The sequence below is a fragment of the Perissodus microlepis genome, chromosome 6, assembly GCF_051167445.1.
Source record: "Perissodus microlepis isolate ML-2025 ecotype Zambia chromosome 6, ASM5116744v1, whole genome shotgun sequence".
Classification (NCBI taxonomy): domain Eukaryota; kingdom Metazoa; phylum Chordata; class Actinopteri; order Cichliformes; family Cichlidae; genus Perissodus; species Perissodus microlepis.
Genome location: NC_140466.1, coordinates 22,674,616 through 22,696,791, shown reverse-complemented (window position 1 = coordinate 22,696,791; position 22,176 = coordinate 22,674,616). Strand labels below are relative to the sequence as shown.

At 39.5% G+C, this 22,176-nt stretch overlaps 1 protein-coding gene across 3 annotated transcripts in view; it reads right to left on the bottom strand.

Annotated features, from left to right (window-relative positions):
- gstcd (glutathione S-transferase, C-terminal domain containing) overlaps positions 1-22,176 on the bottom strand; it is a 50,463-nt gene that overhangs the window by 2,291 nt on the left and 25,996 nt on the right. Inside the window, exons 6-11 of one of the 3 annotated variants that reach the window (XM_084931515.1) lie at positions 17,841-17,956; positions 17,457-17,501; positions 16,128-16,256; positions 10,380-10,513; positions 5,621-5,651; positions 2,693-2,762 (exon numbers count right to left, since the gene is read on the bottom strand). In XM_084931515.1, coding sequence (XP_084787641.1) covers positions 2,693-2,762; positions 5,621-5,651; positions 10,380-10,513; positions 16,128-16,256; positions 17,457-17,501; positions 17,841-17,956 — 525 coding nt within the window. Of the gene's footprint in view, positions 1-2,668; positions 2,763-5,620; positions 5,652-10,379; positions 10,514-16,127; positions 16,257-17,456; positions 17,502-17,840; positions 17,957-22,176 lie in introns of those variants that run through there. The other 2 variants (XR_014800523.1, XM_084931516.1) reach the window with 2 other exon arrangements.

Genomic DNA, 22,176 nt, shown 5'->3' with positions numbered 1-22,176 from the left:
CTGCAGAAGAAAAAAAAAAGGATCTAAATATTATTATTATTGTTCTATAATCAGACACTAAAAAATACTTTTACCTAAAGTGACTAATGTGTAAAAAACAATATTTAAAATCTTTTTATTTATGCTATACTAGATATTAACGCTGCCCCCTCAGTCCACACACTGACTGAAACATGTCATTTTATCTCATCTCCCAGATGGATCAGCCACAGTAGAGGAAAACCAGGCAGGCAACCTCCCTGCAACTGGGTGGGAAAAAAGAATCAGTCGTTGCACTGAATCTTTCACATTTGGTGACCAATTGCTGTCTAATTTATAAATGTATAGAGACTGCCTACATGCTGCAATCAATGTGATAAGCACAGCTCATCTGTGATGTCTCTTTGCAATACAGGACTCGACTCACCGGGTTGCAGAATGACTGTATTTTGTATTGCTCTAATAAAAGCAAGGTTGCTGAGCACCTGTGACATTTCTGAATTTCCTGTTTCACACCTCTGAGGTTCTGAATGTAAGAGACTAATATGAATTTATGTCTATATAGACTGCACATTTTCAGGAGTATATCACAGTGGCAATTTGACCCGATTCTAATGCAAACTAATAATAGACTGTCTTCGTCTTATTGCCGCCTCTATGCACCGAAAGATGGCAATTGACTGCAAGTGGTGGCAGGTATGGTTCCTGTCTTAGGAGCAACTTTTTCAAAGGCAATACGGTTGTAAGTTCACTGCACACTGCAGCAAGAACTTTGGCAACTTCGTTCCAACTTGCTGCCCCTAACAGGACAGAAACTTTTCTGTGGGCACAGTCAGAGTTTTGTGTGTGAGCGATGACCCCACACAGTTTCACAACAGTTTGTCAAAAGCAACACTTAATCTATTAGTTTGATTTTTTTTTCACACAAATGTTCCTCCCTTAATGTTATTTATATGAACATAAACACGCACAGAAAAAAAGAAATTAAGTACACAAAGTGAAGATTTCCCATTTTAAATGGTAAAAGTCTGCATTTAAACATTAATGCATTGGTGGTGGCATGAATCATTTCACCGCTCACGCCACAGACTGGATTCTACTGGACTCTAAACAGACTTTTACACTCCATTTGTGTTATTATGACTGCGTTGCTAATTAGGTAACTACTCACTTAAAATTTAGGCAATAAAAACCACTTGCTTAGAAAAACATAACAGATTGGCTCTTTTACTTTGACACAAGAGTCTCTTTATGTTTTTGAGGAAACATTTGCATAAAGACATTTGATTCCTCCAGGATCAAATGTCTCCATCCAGGAAGCAGGAGGGATCACCGATGTGTGAGCATAAGGATGTGACTTCATCCTTATGCTCACACATCGGTGATCCCTCCTGCTGGTCTGATTGACTTATCAGACCAGATCTCAACCTGATTAAACATCCATAGATGTGTGACACAGTGTTCTCCACTGCCACCATCCAACCACCACAAGACTTATTTGGGGACCAATGATGTTCAATGCCTCTAACTAGAGAATCAAACATCCTGTACTTCTGGCAACACATAGAGGCTCAACACTATATGAAGGCTGTATGTTGGTTCTTCTTATAACTTATTACATGTCAGGCGAAAATCAGCAAATCCCCCATCATTAAGGTCTTTATTGCTCTAAAGCTGTACTGCTTTATATACCATTTCTGCATATTTTCAATATTGTGTGTCAGAAGACAGTAATTCATATACATGGATTATCCTGCCTCATCTGTTAGGATTTCCTTAAAAACACAAACTTCAAATGTAATTTAGCAGTGTGTGGAAGCAGGTGGCAGACACACTACACGTGAGCTTTGCTCCGCCGTGTTGCTTTGACGGGCGAAGTCTTACCAGCAAGCTCAAGAGACGAGATCACACATAGTTAGAAAATGTTAGTGGGAGAGGTTGAGCCCTGTTAACTGATATAGAGAAGAAACTAGTGTGACAGGTGGTGTCAGGTACATATGAAAAGGCTTCACGCTGACGAGACTTTGGGGAGCCTTCTCGGAAGCTTTGATAAACTGGAGAGCTATCAGGGCGAAGAGAGTCCTCAACATAATGAAACCCTGTAGAGTGAAGCTTCAGCAGGGGCCTGGAGGTTTCTGACAAAACATTTCCCTCTGAATCTGACAACACTGATCTAGCAGCTGTTCGCCGCAGCTGTTTTGTCACTCTGTACAAATCTCTACTCTAACATGTTTCTCACATCTTGAAAGTCTAGACTTTTTAAGGAACCCGCAGCAGGGCGGCTACCGAACAGTGTAAGCGTACGAAGAAAGTATGTCAAAGGATATTACAATGAAAAGGAACGTGTTGTTGTGCCTGTGTCCATCACACTGGACGTCATCAGTCAGTATCATCATGGAGGCGTCAGACTGGTTCCAGCTAGTTTACATATTCATTCTGCAGCAGCGCAATGACGGCAACATCCTCCAAAATAATTTGAACAAAGTAATGTAGAAAAAAATATTCAGGAACATTGGAGCTGTTTCAAAGGCAAAGTGTGGTCCCAGCAAATACTGATGATTTGATTTTAAATTAGTTTTGATAATGATACTCGATGCTGTGTCTCTATGTGCAGCAGTTACCAGATACTGCTAAGAATGTTTAGCCTAAAAAACTAATAAAGGACTGAACATAAATAATAGCTCAGGTCTAAAGAGAAGATTGCAAACAGCACCAATGAGTCTCCTGTCTGGCGGAAGCTGGACAGCCGTCTGGTCTGCGAAGCGACAGAGGATCATGTGTTCCTGAAACAAAGACAAAAAACGAGTACAGTTACTGCTCACTTATTGTTACGTGGATGTGGTGCAAGTGATCTGTTCATCACTGCGTTAAGATCAAGTATATCTGAAAATGTCCACACACTGTATAAAAGTTTAACTAATACCACTGTAGCTTATTTGTATCGATTCATCCTTTTTCTGCCTTGCTTACAGCAGTGGGGTCAAAAACATTCTCACTTGATTATCGCATGGCTTAAAATTTCTATGTATGCAGCTCTGAGCACACAATGTACTACACAACATGGCACACTATATATTACACAATGGAGGTGATTTGTTTGGGATTTCCAAAGCCGGATAATGATCAGAGTAATATAACATTAAAGTATCTTTGTAAATATACAAATGTGCTTTAAGAAAAATCCAATTATTCTCAAACTGGCCGCAGTTAAGAAGCGGTACAAACTTTACGCTTTGTGAAAGATTTCCCTTGGATGAATTAAAAAAAATGTATTCAAATTGAGCACTTATGTTCATTTGTTCAGATGAATTGATAATATTTTGGCAGTCAACGGTTAAGGTTACCGTGACCTCAAAAAGCTTTGACTATAACAAACAATCATACACGGCATTTATGATGAAAATGATACATTATTATGTATGTATGTACCACAGGATAACAATCAGAACTGATGAAATCTTATATGTAAAAGTTCAAAGGTCAAATCTGCAATCGCAGCAAACCACTCCGACTGGTTTGCAGAACCATATACCGCAGCCGTGAGGCAGTAATTCTAGTTTCTACCTTATGGTTCATGGAACAAGTGATTCATGAGAGCGTTAAGTCAGCTGAAACTTGCCTCCACTTTAATTGGTTCTATTCTTCACTCTGCGGGGTCGGCGCTGAATGCAAGGCCATGGAACAGGTGCTTAAAGCTCGTGTGAGCACCAATATCTCACACCATTAGCCCTTTATTCCAGTGATACACTATTTGTCATTGTGCTGTCATTCTGTTTAACTACTGTAGTTCGGAAAGAACAACTCTGGTTCTGCTGTAAAATGAGCGAACGCAGCTTTTATTTCTGCGACTCTTGTCTGGGACATTGCCTGGGATGTCTGGTGCGGAGGGGCAAAGAAACAGAAAGCAGTGGGGTTCCCTACCTTGAGCCCAAATAAATAACAAATGCCAAACATGTTTGTCGAAAGGAAAACCAAGGAGGGAGGCCGAGGAGATTTGGAGCTCAGGTTTAAAGTGGAGGATAATATGCCTGCTGGTATAAACAGAATATAGATTTCTCCTGCTGGGTGGCTGCATGCTTAGTGTCTTCCTTATTGTGTGTTTTTTTCCTCTCACTCAGCTTTTTGGAAAAATCTGAACTCAGTATCACGTAACACTGTAATTGCTCAGTGTCTTCTAAGTATAATACTATGTTTTGTGCCTCTTGGGCCATGTAAAAAAAAAAATCTGATTCTTGTAGTGCACAAAGAAGTTAAAGGTGGTCCAATGTTGTGACATGTCAACTCTTGAGGTTGCTATGGTTAGGACCTGCAGCTTCTCCTCCACAGATTTTCCCCAGGGGCCCTGACAGGTCCCATATATCATCGCGGGATAGGCCCTCCCGGAGCACAGTGGCGTGTCTGTGCCGAGTGATAAGGGAAGTGACTTGGGAATCTTTGTTTGCGAGACACTGATAAGCGCAGAGATCTCATCAGTTCTTCTAAGTTTCTGATAAAATAAAGATTTTCATCCAGTTTTATGAATGAATTGGAAGAGTTGTTAGATTTTTGTTGCCTTTAGACTGGGTGGATAAAAGTCAAACCTTTTAAAGCTGTACACACAGTAAGTGTACATTAATGCATTATATGTAAATGAGCTATGAAAAACTGAGCCAACTCACACTAAATTTGGCTTGCTCCTAAAGTATGAACCATTTGAAGATAATATAGGAAATTATTTGTTAAATTCTACCTCCTGAGCCTTGTCCTCAAAGACTTTTTCCCATATTTAATACTGCAACACTTTAAAATTAGTCATTTGAAAGTTGCTAGTGAGTTGCTCCTAAATGTAATCTCAATCATGAATATACAAATAGATTTTATTTAAAAATATTTTTTATTAATGCCACTTCCCAGGAGCAGATGTCCCTGCAAATTCCCTCTAAAGGTTAGACCGTATAATGTTTCTTTTTTCCCCCCACAAAGCTTGTAAAGATAGCCAAGAGCTAGATCTCAGACTCTGCAGATCTTGGTTAGCATGTTACGTTAAGGCTCATGACAGATTTAGAAAGACTACAAACAGTATGGCTGTTTGTAGTCTTATAGTCAGGAGAAAGCCTCTTATCTCTGAAGGAAAACATGGCAGCATGGCTTAGCTTTGCCACAGGACCTTGGCACCTTGTGGTCATTGAGTCAAACACGAACTCCTCTGTTTACCAAAGTATTTCAGAGTCAAACGTGAGGCCATCTGTCCAACAGCTAACGCTTGGCCGAAAATGGGTCAAGTAACAGGACAATGATCCCAAACACAGCAGCAAATGTGCAACAGAATGACTGCAAAAGGAAAGAATCACAAGTTTAGTTCAGATTTGAACTTGATTGAAACTCTGTGGTTGATGAAACGATCTTAAGAGAGCTGTGCACTGCAAAACCCAATGAACCAAAGCAACGCTCTAAAGAAGCTAATTCATTTTTCACATACTGCTTCTTTCATTTTGGGTTTGTTTTTTCTTATATAAATAAGGACACAGTGTAATATGTGCACAGAGTCCTTGTTTTTCACATGTATTGACCTGCATGTGACACTTTCCTTGTAAAACGTTGCTGTAAACCTGTAATCTTTATTAAACACAATAAAGAGAATTAATCATATTTAAAAGTATACCTTAGATGTCAGAGTCTCCTGGAACATTTTGCTGTAAAAAGAAAAAAGAAGAAAAAAAAAAGAAAACACAAATAAGTTTGCTGAGAGAAAAAAAAATTATGGAAAAGTTCTATACAAACAAGATGAATGTGCAACAAAATCAAAGTCCTAAACCAAACAAAACCCATGTGCATAATCTCCAAAGCAGGGAAAGAAGGACTTTCATTACTTTTGTTTTGACATGGGAGTAAAGTTTGTTTGAGATGGTTAAACATGGTTTGGTTTGCTTCATGCTAATTAAAAATCAACATGAAACAGTTCAAGGGTTAGGGGCCAGTGCAGTCACATGGAGAAAAGTTTAGCACAAACTTTCATGGCCTTAATGAAACGGGCAGTTTAGAGCTTCACAGCTCATAAACCCACAGACTGCTTGGAATGTCTTCACCTGCAAAATATCCACGAGTACCTGGAACACGACCTGAGGGCAAAACTCTAAAAGTAGCAAGATGAAGATTGACAGAGTCAGGTGGGCTAGTCCTCCTCACATTTATACCCCGCAGAAACAAAGCTTCTTGTTATCTATCACAGCTGCAAAGTCATTTTTAGTGTCATTCTTTAATATTTTATGAGGACTTGGGAGGGTTGAAATGTCACGGGAAATGTGAAAAATGTAAAATATTTATGTCGTACACTGAAAATCACATAGCAGGAGTCAACCGTTTAATCGTTGCTCTACATCAGTGCAAATTCCTTAAACCCCAACAACAGCAACGTCGTGCAAATATCTTCATTTGGTTAGTGACGATTAAAAACATATAAAATATTGGACTTTCCACATTGTTATGTGCATATCCCAACTTACATTGGGGAGGAAGCGGAGAACAAGAACAGTCAATTTAAAGACTGACATGTAGAGTCAGTTTTACAAAATGAAGCATCTTTCTTGGCAGGAGAGCGTGGGAAGAGCATGTAATTGTGCTGTTAAACAGTGCATAAGAGAGCAACCTAAAAACTTTAACGAGTGGTCTAAAATCAAAGTTTACTGCAAAATAATCATGATAGCAATATTTACAAAATAATTAGCAATATCCAACTGATTATTTAAAAGGAGGAACTGTGCTTTCTAAGTACTTATATTTACATCTGATAAAAATCAAAACACTTAGAGTGCTTATTACGATTTAATGAGTTTTCTTCCCCATAAATCAAGTGTAAAATGTTTTGTAAATATTTTAAAAACCACGCTGATTGTATTCTAGCTTGCAGACTTGTTCTACCTTGCCTTATGATCCATTGCTACATTTCCTTTCATATCACTAATGGTGATACCATCTACAAGTATGTGCGCCGCGTCTCCTGCCTACTCCTGTCTGTGCATCTTTGTGCGTGAGATAAAAGCAAAATGGAAAACCTGCGTGTTTACAGTCTTCTGTGGCATTATCAGTTGGCATTCCTGGATACAAGAGGTTATGTTAATGAAAACCTACATGAGAATATGCTGCTCATCTCTCACATGATAGCAGCATCTCTCACATGATGAAAGAGTGTTATAATGAATTGAGAGACTTGAAGAAGCTTCGTGTGAATCACAGTAAACACAGAGACAACACTCGGTTGGCAGCCTGTGATTCTTGTACGATTCTCTTCAAAATATAAAGTGACACAACAACACACAGGACGAAATGCTATGTTGCCGTCATCAGACAATACCATCCAAGATAACACTGGAATACAATTTTACATGATATATTTTTTTAAAAAAAAAGAGCGAGAGCAGCTTGTCAGACGCCCAATAAAGAACTGCTGCGCCCGCTAAAAGTGGAAACAACAAACTCGTTTCACCACTTCAGTCATATTTACAACGTCAAGCACAAGCAGGGTACAAAAACACAGAAGGAGGAGATGTATGGGCTCAAAATGTGGTCATAGATATTTTGTACTTGTAAAAAAGATTTGTATGTGTAAAAAAGATTTGTGTGTGCGTAAAAAAGATTTGTATGTGTAAAAAAGATTTGTATGTGTAAAAAGAATTTGTGTGTGCGTAAAAAAGATTTGTATGTGTAAAAAAGATTTGTGTGTGCGTAAAAAAGATTTGTGTGTGGACTTAGCCCAAAAAAAAGCCTGCAAGTTACAAGTACGAATTTTGACCCTATTTTTCTTCCTTTCATCTGATTGGTCAATGTCATGTCAATCACAAATGTAACAATCCAATCAGAGAACAGATGGGTTTGGCTGTTGGAGGGGCGCTTTTTTGAACTGCAGGTCCTTGAAGGGTAATACAGTTTGAAGCTGGAGGATCTCTATATAAATATCCGATAGCAGCTAAGTCCCCTAACTTTCAGCAGCTGTTGAAAGGATAAAGTTGTGCTATATCAGTGGTTAGAAATACCATTATTACTTTAGGATTAGTTTAACACAAAGTCAGGGCTGACCCGGGACCATTGCTGTGAGTCACAGTGCGCAGCATAAAAGTCCTTTCACATCGGACGCAGGATGTGCTGCTAATGCTAACTGCTAACTAAAAACAAAGGATCCAGAATTTGTTGCGCTGGCTGCTGGGCTCTGTGGGTTTTTGCAGCAGCTCTACCTGTACTAGATGCACCTGCTCCTTGTCTTTTCTGTCTCTGACTTTATGTCCTCTACAAGAGTTTCTGTTTTTTTTGCTGGTTCTTCAAATGTTCAATAAAAACATGTATGCTAATTCATAATGAAGAAAGCTTTGTAATGAAGACTGTCATTTCCAAAACACTGCCCGCCCCCACCCCGCGGTCCGCAGCGCTGTTGAAAAGGCTGTGGAAGTCCCTATATTAAACACGTAGACCTGTGACATAAAAATCACCAAACTCGGACGACCACAGACTGTTTTCCTTCGTGGTGATGAAGGAAAACGCTGGGTTGGCATGTAAAAGGGCATTTATTCCCTTCAAAGACTTGCAGTTCAAAAAAAGCGCCCCTCCGACAGCCAAACCCATCTGTTCTCTGATTGGATTGTTACATTTGTGATTGACATGACAATGACCAATCAGATGAAAGGAAGAAAAATAGGGTCAAAATTCGTACTTGCAACTTGCAGGGGTTTTTTTTGGGCTAAGTCCACACACAAATCTTTTTTACGCACACACAAATCTTTTTTACACATACAAATCTTTTTTACGCACACACAAATTCTTTTTACACATACAAATCTTTTTTACAAGTACAAAATATTTATGACCACATTTTGAGCCCATAGAGATGCTAGCAGCTGACGATGTTAAAAAAATGACACAAGAAGAGCAAACAGTGGATGGAAGTCCTTGATGCAGTTACACGAACGTACAGGATTAGGCAGGTTTAGGAAACTCAACTTAATAAAATATGTCTCTATTTAAATTTTATTATGTAACAATATTTTGCAGGTTTCAGAAGATTTCAAAGGTTATATTACATTATATTATTATTTCAATGTAAAGCTCAATAGTAATGCACTTATCTTACACTTTAACTTAAAACGTCCAACAAAAACACATTACTATTACTATTATGCTATAATGCTCCGTCTTGTAGCCCCTTATATCAATCGACTGACACAGTGTGTCATCACTGAAAGCAGCTCACTGGAAAAGAAGGACAGCAAATGCCCTTCATTTTGTTTGCGTCAATAAATGCTGCCTGCAAGCTACAATCACCAATAAAACACTGTTCAGTATTTAATTAATATCATCAGAAATATCATTATTGCACATTTCCTTGAAATATCACACATGGTTATGAGGCTGTATCAAGGAAGCCTTACTCACTATAGAACACTGAAGAGTGCATTAAGGGCAAGAAAGACTTTGCATGTAGAGCAGGAGGTAACTGAGCTCCAGCTGAACACCTGAAAATCTGATATCCTGATAGCTGTATTATAACTCTAGGTCACACGGCATCCTTTTTTCTTTTTTGCTTGCCATTTTAGAGTAGCTGAAAACAAATCTGATGATTTATCGTGCAACGTTTAAACAAGATTTAAAGCGGATGGACACTGGACAACGAATAAAGGAAAAGAGCAAATGATAGGATCTGTAAACACTCTACACTATAATTTCGCCAACCTGAAGACTTGAACAGACTTGGCCTAACAACAAAACAAATATAATCTCCAGCTTCACTTGCTGGTGACCAGACTTGTTGCTACAACAGCAACTCTGCGTAACAGCCTTGTTTTGCAGCAATCAGTCACCAAAAGTTGTTTTAGTAGCAAACTGCTGCATCTTATGTACCATTAGTGAGCATAGCAACAGAATCAACAGCTTCTCCCTCCACCCTGTTTTCCATCTGTATTTAAACAGCACCGTGTCACGGCTTGCATGATCACCAGACGTTTGGATTAAATGGTTAATTTCCTCGTACGCCACATAATAAAGTCGTCGCTGACATTTCGTCTTAAATTTTCCAGCCAGCCTATCTGTCTGGCACATTCCTTCCAGTGTCTAAATTAAGAACCAAATTCTCAGTTCACATAACAACACAATGTGACTGGCGGACCATCTCGAGAAGGTGATGCGATGCTGCTGCCCCGAATTGGCAAATGGTTATGAGCAGTCAAAGGAGGCAAACAGAATGCAGTTAAGAGATATAGACTGTGTGTGTGTGAGTGACGACGAGATGAGAAACTAATGGAGAAAGTGACTCATAAAGACTGAAAGGTGAGGGAACAGGAACGAAGGGAAGCAGCATTTATCTAACAAGAAAACATCATGGTTAGAACGACATTTTTAAAAGCAGTAACCCACAGACGTGACACTGGATCACACACCTCTTGGGGAAGCTGAACTTCACAGCATTCTGGATGAAGCCGTAGCAGCAAGGACTAATAACAAAGGCGGCTCCAGCCTGGATGCAATGCTCCATTACCATATCTGTTGCAACGCCACATGCATGAAGGGCGACCTGCATTAAAACAGAAAAAGAAAGAAAACACAAAAAAGTGTTACTTTCACCAACAAAATGATCTTGAAACCCTCAGATTTCCACAAGCAAAAACCAAAACTGAGAGCATGCACTCAATTCCATTGATTACTTCATAATGGCCACTGCTATTAAATAAATCTATGCTCTCAAAGGTGCAGACGCCGGGAGTAGCAGCAAACAAAATATATCAGTGCTTTTAGAGTGCAGGCACGGATGCATCAGGATTCCTATTGACAGGGTAAACTGTGCGTGGTGATGAACACCTAGCTATGCATTAGTAATGGTGTGGTTATATATTGGATTGCAGAATGGTACTAAGAGACCCAGTATCCATCATTCCTGGCCCTGTCCATCTGCAAAAATACATTATGATTTCTCAAGGACAACGAGTTTAATATCCAGATGTGACATAACTTCCTCTCATATGTACAGTGACAAACCACATGCCATGTTAATGGCCCAAATAAAATGCATTTTAAACAGCCTGATGTCCCAATAGCTCCTGAACTCTCTGGAATGAACCCCATTCGACTCAAGCAGCGAGCTCCAAAGTCTATTTGTGTTTTCCAAGAAGTTGTCACTTGGCGTCTGTGAGTCTGAATTAACTGCATGTTGCCTTGACAGCAGTGCCACAAAGCAGAAGGTCAGAGCTGATCAGGACAGAATTGAGCCAGAACTGTTGGCACCACCACACACAAAGAGCAGAACATACAGAGACTCTGAGCCAAACCTCCACCCACCCATAAGGTCAGTGAAGGTTTTGAACAGAGGGGTATATTTCTTACAGCGGCTTTACGTTTTTCTAGAAACTGAACTTTTGTGTGTTTGATTAAAAAAAAGATTCACGCCCATAAAGATCTGTATCGATTTAAGCGTGAACCCATTAAATGAGACTGCGATTTAAAAGAATAACTTCAATTACGTCCATTACCTTGTATCCATTTGACAGCTAATCTTCCATTTTATTCATGCCGTCAGGGAAAAAGCTTTATGCTATTCTAAACAGCATGTTTTAGACTGATGATTAGGAAGAAGGGTTGCTATCAGAAATTACACGATGTTACACCTCCTCACATCTAAGGCAAAAATAATTACCAAAATAACACTATCACTCATTCCTAGCTTCTTAATGCTGTACATTAGTCACGCTGTAGTAAATCCTAATTACATTTTATAACCTTTAGCCTCCATTTACCGCAAACACAAAGCCAATCAATTAAATAAAAAACACACAACTGAAATGAAACACATTGTGATATGTCTTTGTAGCTAATGCTGTATTTACAAGTTCTGATGACACAGTCATCTCTGCTTTATAACTGTGGTATTGACAAAGCACGGACCCAACTTAACATGTTCACATTCAGAGTGCAGCTGATTAGAAATGCATAATGAAAGGTGAAAATGAACACGAGGCCAATTTAAATCTCACAGTCCTACCGAATTACATGCATATCCTGCTGAGCTTTGCCTCAAGACACAATCTGGAAGAAGAAACCCTAAATTAATGCGCACAAGTAAAACTATGTTCATACTGAGCTATCATTTCTGGAGAGAGAAAGCTGTTTCTGGCTGCATTATTCTCTCAACAATCGCATCACAGAAATAACGAGGTTTCATTATTCACTCTTATTCCAGTAATTGTATCCCTCTCCAGGTCTATCTGGGCCTGAGACAGAACAAGTTCCTGCAATACAGCTAATTAATACTTAATCAACATCATACGCATTTGCAAAATTGTGCTGCAAGACTGTGCAATAGTTTTGGGAACTTTTTCTCAATACGGTGCAGTTTTAAATGTTCAGGTTTGTCTGTTTCACTAATTTTATTACATGTGGACAAATGAATGCTTAGATGTGTCGACCAACCTATATTAAGTATGATTACACCGAACCAAAGAGTTGTTTTCCTCTCAAAGGTGGATGTAATGATGTCTTTTACCTGAGGTGATCAAACTCAATCTTAACTCACTCTTTTGAAAACAACCAAGATTATAAGGAGAGTAGAAAATAGTCCTAAAGCACCATTAGTATTAGAGCTGCACCAGATAAAGACACTTGGCACTTAATCAATATTAATTTTTTACATGAAGCTCAAAGTAAGACCAGCTAGTGCATTTTTCTACATGCAAACATAGAGGCAAATGAAAGAATCACCTGCAAACAATCAGACTCTTTAGCAGAACCAATAACGGACTTGCATCCAATAAAATTAAAACCTGCTTCAAGCTCCACAACTTTTCATGCCTCTGTAGACTGAAGAACGTCTGATAAGACACGTCATACAGAGGTTGGTTTAAGTTCAACACCGAGGCCATAAAATGAGCAGACACCGACTAACATCAGGGGCACCTCAACTTAATTAGCCTGATTAAGTGAGTGTGCCTAAAAATGGGACCATGTATTATACATAGCAGGATTAAAACTGATGTGATATGTGGCTCCAACAGGTAGTAATTGCTTTGTCATACAGGAAGAAGCTTAGCCACAGTAAGAAACTCAAGCGGGGCAGAAAATTACAAGCATAAAAATTGTTCTATACATAAATATATTGTAAATTAATGCATCAGGTGAAATGAATCTGTGTGTGTGTGTGTGTGTGTGTGTGTGTGTGTGTGTGTGTGTGTGTGTGTGTGTGTGTGTGTGTGTGTGTGTGTGTGTGTGTGTGTGTGTGTGGAAAGATTCAGGCTACCCTGCAAAAGACACTCAGATATCAAGCAGATGAATAATCTGTGCTGTTTGTTTCTTGCCAAGTGGAACGAGTCTCAGTGGAGTGAGGATGCTGGAACAAAAGCTACTTCTAATTACAGGAGGTATGTATATTTTTCTATTTGTCTCAGTGGAAGTTAACGTGAGGCTACAAGAACAGCTGGTTTTTCTGACAGCTGTGACCACAGAGCTTTAACACAGAAGAGTAAGACAGATCACTGATCTAGCTCAGACTGCTCAGAGAGCCTAAATAAGGCAAGAAGAAGAAAAGTTTTAACTTGTGTGCTTTTGTTTTGCTTGTTTGAAAAATTCAAACATCCAGTGCACGTCCACAGCTAAGTACCTATTTGCGCTAAATTGATAATTATTGCATCGAGAAGTCAAGAGCTCTGCAGATGGAGGTGGGTGTTAAACAGGACTGACAAGGGTTTTGGTGGAGAGTCCTCAGTAATGATTTTTTTTGTGTTTGTTTTAACCCCATTTAGCATAAAGTTTGACAGCCAGTTAAATATTTAGTTTTACTTAAAACATTTACTTTGTTTAATCTTTAGGCTTAAACACAAGTTGGAGAAATGCAGTGTCCATTAGGAATTCAAAAGGAGATATTGCCAGTCAAGATTCTTGTACAAGAAACATAAATTAAATTGAATTGGCAGAAAACACTTTCCAATGATTATACTTTCCCTTCCAAATATGATTCCTTCTGTGAAACTCAGAGTATAAAGCAAATGAAAAGCATTGTTGGATACAGAAAATGAGAACAAAGAAAGAAAAGCAAGAAATTACCAGTCCTCACTGAAGAGATCTCTAAACTCAAAGTCCTAAATTTCCTAGATGAAACTACCTTTTGGCTTCCTGATAATCAGACAGGGAGCACCGACGTACCCTGTTCTGATTAAAAGCTCCACTTCAGGAAATGAACAGTTATTTTGGTTGCTCTAACAAAAATAACTTCAAGTTGACATTTTCAAGCTCAGTGAAGAGATGAATGACACATTTCTCAATGTGATGCGATAAAAATACAGCGATCAGACACCTTAAAGCGAAGATGTGATTGTGGCAAAGTGGAAAATCGCACTTTGTTTATGCAGCGTTAATCCTTCTTATGTTTCAATTTCAGTCCATCAGTAGAGAACTAATACACTCTCTTCCACAGAAAAGGTCAGGTCCTACCCCTGTCAATGTACAGTACTGTGCAAAAGTCTTGAGCTACCCCTCATTTCTCTATATTTAGATAGGAAAAAGGGGAGTGAGTGCAGCACATGTAAACATACATGGAAATACAGTAAAATAAGACAAAAAAGAGCGTGCACACTTCATAAAAAGAACGTCAGTATTTGGTATTACCATTTTAATTCTTCAACACAGTCTGAACTGTCTTAGTAGGCAGGTTTCTTCTAATTTCTTTAAATAATCTCTAATCGGGAATAGTTCTCCAGGCTGAAGGACATTCAAAGCTCTTCTATGGATGCTGGCTCCCTTTTGTTCCATACCTCAGCCTTTCCTTCCTGTTTCCCTTCCTTGACCTCCACCTTTCCACTGAGACCATTTCTGATGAGCCTTTAGTCAATAGTAAATGGATGAACCTACAAGCCAGATGCATCTTTAAGGTCTTGTATCAGGTCAATGCTGCATTTTTTTCACCTCATTTTTTAAGGACATCACTTTTAAATACTGTTCATCTGCTGCAGAGAGTTGTTTTTTTGGCCTTCCAGAAAAAATACATTTCGCTGAAAATGATCAGATACAAAGAGTGGACTAAAAATGAGTGAACAGCAGCCAGTGACACCAAAAAAAGTTTGAAAGACCTTCAAAAATCCTGGGGAGTTATTGCTCAAGACCACTTTAAAAAAATTACAAAAACGTCAGGCTCAGTGGAAGGAAAACATATTAACGTGAGGACCGGCTCAAGACTTTTGCACAGCACTATACGTATGCACATTTCGTCAAAAAGCCAGATAACAACAATTGTTTTGATGCTACAGCTCTGTCAGTTATTGCATAATTAAAATGTTTGAATTTTTAATTGAGTCAAAGACAGAATATCACATTTCCTTTGCAGGATAGTGCAACAAGAGAAGCAGTGGGACAATTATCTGTGCAATGATTATTTATATTTCTATAAGAGAAGAGTTTCTATCCCAAATGTTATTATTGATTAAATTTTCCCCATTTTTAAGATTTTCTTAGAAAGCTAAGCTGTGAGAAAAACAATTAGCTTTAAGAGGTATTTTGAAAAACCCCATTATGATTCATGATACTGTGATTGCAATATTACAGTAATTACAATTTACAATACCATAAAATTGCAGAACAGATAATATAATAATTGCTCTTAATGGGTTTAATTTCATGGCTCTGGTGTAATTTACTGACTTTTACCATGACAAATAGATTTGACATCACATGCGCTTGCTGCATTTTTGGTTTCTGTTTTTCACACACTGGGAATCTGAAGTGTTAACCACACTGTCTACAGCAGCGGTCCCCAACCCCCGGGCCTCGGACCGGTACCGGTCCGTGAGTCGTTTGGTACCGGGCCGCGAGAGTTGAGGCTCAGGTGTGAAATGTATGGTTTTCAGGGTTTTTATCGGTTTTCAGCGTTATTTTGTTATCGTTTTTATCGTTAACTCTGTTTTCCTGGGTCTTTTCACGTGTGTTATGAATAAATCTTCTTTTTTTCAGTACCGGTACTAGTTTTATTTTGTTGTATTTATCCGCGACACCTTAAAGGCCGGTCCGTGAAAATAATGTCGGGCATAAATCGGTCCGTGGCGCAAAAAAGGTTGGGGACCCCTGGTCTACAGTACTGTACTCTTTGGATCATCATGCAAATAAATGAAACAAATTGTGCAAAAACTATTTTTGTAACTTGCTATGCTCACCCCGATGTGAAAAGGTCCAGTGAAGTAATCCAGATTGGCCTGAATGAAGCCGATATTTTTCAGACCGAGCTCAGCACTGCGACTCTGAGCCCTGACCAAGGACTCTTCTTTGTTCTCTATGAGGATGACCTTAAACAATGACAGAAAAATCCCCACTGTAAGTAGCTGCTTCTTTTTTAAAAAACCTGAAACAAGCACAAATGCATTTAAACTTATCCGTCTACATATCCTTAACAATATTAAAACACATCACAAATATTAAAAATTCTTAAACAAACCATATGCTCTGTGAAAAACTAAAGCATTTCATGGAGATGCATTTAATTATTAGGAATAATAACACTTCATCATTACTGATTGTCTATAACAGAGAGGGATGGGAATCGAGAAGCGGGAGGGGGTTCTTGTAAAGTACCCGCTTCTGCTTCTTTCAGTAGTTCAATTCCTCAGAATTGCTATTCTGCTTGTCTCAGAGGCTGGATCAGAGTCTCGCAGATGTTTAGCTAGCCTTTTCATTAAGGCAGGGAAGTGGTCCACTCAGGACCGGGTCTTTCCCTGCTGCATGTGCTGGTCGACTTCTTCTGGAGCTTCTGGAAAGCTTTGCACTTGTCAGGCCCATATGGGCTCCAAAGGCTCAGTAGCCCCCAGTGCACATGGCCAGCCCAGCGGTTTCCCAGCTGGGCAGCTGCCTGAGGGGTTAGCTGGTTGATCTTGTGTCTTTTGACGTGTCTTCCTCCCCTCCCCCCCCAATCGGTCACGGTGGATGGCTGCTCCTCCCTGAGCCTGGTCCTGCTGGAGTTTTTTCTTCACACTGTCATAAAGTGCTTGCTCATAAGGCGTTGTCTGATTGTTCGGGTTTTCTCTACTACTGTAGGATCTTTACCTTACAATATAAAGTGCCTTGAGGCAACTGTTGTTATATTTTGCACTATATCATTAAAATTTAACTAAAATTGAAATTAATATTAACAGGAGAGTAAAATGACTGAGGCGAAATTAAATGAATGTCATCAAGCAGCGACTCGAGTGTGTCCTGTATTTCGATAGGATCATTTGCTGCATGTGATAAAATTAGCACAATCAAAACTGCACGTTGTTGTTGTTGTAATTATAATCCTAACGAGATCCTAATGAGAATCGATAACAGAGAATCGATAAGGAGTCAAATTGATAAGTGATATTTATAATGGAATTGGAATCAATTCCCATCCCTAACATTTTTAAAAATGCCTGCCAAAAGTCACCACATTCCACGCACGAACTCTACTTAACACGCAGCTAACAAACAGAGACACACACACGCACACACAACATCTCCATACATGTTACCTGGCAGTCTGGAAGTGTGTGAGCAAGAACAATCCCTACGTGGCCCTGAGAAAGAGCACAAAGAATAAAAATATGAAAACGCATGAAAAGAAAACAGCACACATCAAAGAGGGCATCGACAGAGTTATGATTAGTGTCTCCCTTTCCAGCCCTGACCCATGCTGCGCGACTGCTCCGAGCCTGCATTTTCATTAGCACAATTACCAGTCTGCTTGTGCGCACCGGCCAGCAACAAAAGGCGTTTAAAAAGGGAAGAAAAACGTGAGGGAGTGAGGGCTGGTTCCTTTCAGCTGGTCCCTAATGGAGCATCTATCGAATGCAGCCATGGTCAGGTATAGTGATAAATATGCATGCTGAGCCGGACTGATGGATGAATACTTGTACCGTTCCGCTGCAGAAATCCACGATGGTGTATCCTGGCCTGGCGAGCTCTGTAACCATGGCAACCAAGTTATTCAGCTGTTGCATCTTCCTGACTGCACGGATATTTGACATTTTCCCTGCAAAAAAACAAAAACAAAAACACTCATTTCATTTGAGCATAAAGTGGGAAAAACTTTAACAGCAAATTCATCCAAAACCCCCCAAAAAACAATTAAGGGATTTTTTTGTTTTTACACTCCCGGAGACGACAGCTATCAAACATGAATTACATTTTGTGAGGATTACAAAAGCCTTCTTTATAGCTTAGTTGATCTGAGTCAACATTAGCCGTTTACAATAAACACAAGACTTTCGAATAAAGCACATTTTTCATTATTGTAATGTCGTCTTTCTTTCTGCTGTCAGGGCACAAACTGGCTTTTCCCGCAACTGCTCAAATTATGATTTACAGCCAGCTATTTCAGGTAATGGTTATAGCACACAGATGAAAAGGCCTCCACTCTCTCATCAGCATGTTTCTGGCCAACAGGGACCGCGGACAATCTTTCAACATCATAAAAAGCGGACCTTCCAGCCAAATTCAAATGTCCCCTCGTTGGTGGCAGAGTTTTCTGCTGCTGTGCGAGCAGTATGTACCTCATTAACTCAAAGCGCACTGCAGCCTCCTGCATCTTCCCTTTTCCAGCACGTCACGTCGGCAGTGAGCCGTTGACATGCTGTAAGGACACCATCTCTGGTCCATAAATCTAGAGTGATGAGTGTTTCATTTACCCCTGAGTCACACCCTCATAATCAGACGACTGGTATAGCAAAATCAAAATACTCCTATACTCATATCTAGCTCACGTTGCTTCATATACAATAACAGGAGAGGAGAAAAAATTCATTCTGCCACAAATGGGAAATTTCACAAAGGAGCCATTCAGCCTCTCGCACTGGCTGTTACTGAGCTGATCACAGTTATAGGAAGAGCACAATACATTTAGTGAATACAGAGAAACATCGGCAGGATACTGAGAAGACTGCTCTTCGTTTGGATGGGTAATTTACACAGCTACAGATATTTCTATATATGCACAGCTCAACTCCAAAAAGGCCTTAAAATAGAAGGTTTCTGAAGGCTGTGAACAGAACTAGATTTTAATTTTAAATTAACATCCAAAGCATGATAAGATTTGACCGTGCAGGAATGGATGTCTGGGGCGTCACTAGGTATGCCAGGGATGCAAAAATGCAGTGCAGATTAGCTGTGTGTAATGTTTGATGTGAAAGACGCAGGACACGGGAGCTTTAAAACATCACCAGCTTATCTTTACTGATAAAGCTGATAAGACAAGCTTGGCCCATTTTGACAGACCTTTCCATTAATCCGACAGCCCGTGTGCTTCAAGTCTGAAGACGCACTTCACTTAGCACTTCACTTTCCCACAAAAGTCTCGATGGAAATCTCACCAGGTCAGACAGAGTACTGGTTTCAACATGATACGAGTGTGACTGCATACAGTCACGTTAACTCTCAGGCTCTCACCAGTTTACGACTGCGCATGCCTCTTGTGCATGTTTGAGAGGTGCTCAGCTCACTAGAGAATCCTCTTAACAGCAATAACCTGAACACATTGGCATTTTATCTTATCGACTCCGTTTCTAATTTGCGATAAGATTAAGGCATTAACCTATGATGCCTCTCTCGCTACCTCTCTGAGCCTGTGAGGGACGTGCAAGGTGGCGTTTAGCACAGACACAGAAAGACTTTTACCATGACCATGGCACGCCAAAGGTTTGGTTACAAAAACAACAACAACAACAATATTTCAATATATTGGACAATTTCTTTTGCAGACACACAAAACATGCTATATGTAGTTAAATGCTTGTTTACAGTATGCCTGACTCTGCTTGCACTGGTTGTTACTTTCCAAACATGTGTTTCCAGCAGGGATGCTGCAGAGTGGTGGCCAAACTATAAACTAAACACCCATAACATGTCGAGTCAAGGAGTTTATTGAACTCCTCTATGTATACCAAAGTATTCTAGAGTCAAATGTGAGGACTGGCAGTCCTGAAATGCATCAATAATCCCACTCACAGCGGCAAATGGCTGAAAAAGAAAACAATCAATGTCAAAAGTCAAAGTTTAGACCCCAATCTGACTGAAATGTTGTGGTGGGACCTTAAGAGAGCTGCACATAAACAAATGCCCACAAATCTCAATGTGCTGAAGCAACACTTTTAGACTCTCACACTCTGTGAGTCTGATAAAGTCTAAAAACCATTACTTCAAGTTATTGCTGCTAAAGATGGTTCTACAAGCCACTAAATCAAGGGATGTACTTAATTTTTTACACACTGCTTCTGCTTTTTTTGCTTTGGTTTGTGTTTTATAAATAATCACAATGCGTCTCGGGGTGTATTTACCACATTTTAAGGCATTTTTTATTATATCCTTATATGTAACCCTGTAGAATAGAATAAACAGTGTATTTTTCATTTGACCTTTCTTCTACATATACATTTATTAATACATACATTCTAATTTAATCAAACATCTGATGTTTAATGACAACAAAAGGTTTCAGATTCTGATTTAAAGCTCTACCTCTGCTCTGTAACAACCATCTTATATTGAATACAGAGGCTTATTTATCAAACAGGGGGGTTGAGGTCGGGCCCTCTGCTTGAATGAATAGTTTCACAAGTACATCACGACATGATGCCAGGGTTGCTAGCTAAGGAATAATAACATAAAGGGTAGTGAATACAACCACTGTGCCCGAATAAAGCTTGGTCAAATAAAATATAGCAATTGTGACACAGAAGCCTCAAAGGTCTTATTCAAGCCCTAACTTACAAAAGAAAACCAATCACAAACCATGTAATTCACACAAAGCTCACTCTGAGAAGGACCCATCTACAGAGATTTTTTTTCTTCTCCACTTTTTCCCCCCTCATGCATCCCAACTAGATGTTCTATCCCTCAGTCACTTTACTTATAAAGTGAAACCAGCTGGAGCAATCACAAGTATGACAGAAACTGCCTGCAACTACCACCTAGCTCAGCCCAAATGATCCACTAGCAAGCAGAGCTGTTTGACAGGTACACATTAACTCAACTCTCCTCTATCATTACTAACCCAACATTTCAGCCATTAGTTAGGCACTGTCCTTTACAGCATTATGCCAAGTAATTAGAAAACCATGCATAAATTATCTTTTATGGGTAGAAGACTGACAGCAAGGACTGAATCTATTCACCTGAAACCATATTACAGGAAATTAGAGATAAAAAAAAAAGAAGCTTGGCGAAAACGCTGAAACATGGATTCATTCATCCTTGGCTTGTTGTAGACAAACAATTGTCACATTTACAGATATTCATTAAGAATGTCATGTTTTCTTAAAACAAGAAGAAAAACACATCATAACTGATCGGGCATAACTTTACGGCCTGATATTGTGTTGGTCTCCCTTTTGCTGCCAAAACAGTCCAGACCCATTGAGGCATGGACTCCACTAGACCGCTGAAGGCGTGCTGTAGTATCTGGCACCAAGATTTCAGACACAGCTTCCTTAAGTTCCCATGGATCAGACTTTTTCGTCCAGCGCATCCCACAGATGCTCAATTGGACTGAGATCTGGGGAAACTGGGGAACAAGTCTACACCTCAAACTTGTCAAACCATTCCTGAAACAAGAGGCCACAGCCTTCAAGGAATACTGGTCCCATGAAAGGGTGTACATGGTCCGCAACAATGCTGAGGTAGGTCCGTGTTAAAGTATCATCCACATGGATGGTAGAACCTAAGGTTTCCCAGCAGAACATTGCAAGCATCAAAACTGCCTCAGCTGGTTTGCCTTCTTCCTATAGTTCATTATGGTACGGTCTTCCCTTGGTAAGCAATGCACACACACCCGGCCATCTAGAGCAGGGCGATATGACCAAAAATAGTTATCACAATATACATTTGAAAATTTGCGATAACGATATAACTGACGATATAATTGACACTAGACAAAATACTTTACAACTCCACAACGTTATTAGTGCAAAAAAAAATCAATGTATTTTCACTTAAACAAGCAGCTTTTTTATGTGCATTAAAGTTAAAAATGTAACAGTGCAAATGCAAATTCCTTGCTGACAGTTTAACCAAAAGGCATTTCCAGTGGAAACTGGCCGACATATCCTCAGCATAACCATGTATAATATCTACAAAACTTAAAAAGAGGTTATACACACACAATACGGTAATATTATGTTGAAGCACAGTACGTATCACTCCGTGAGGTTCCTGACTATGGTAGCCGTAATGCTCCGACAATCCATCAAGCGGTTCGTT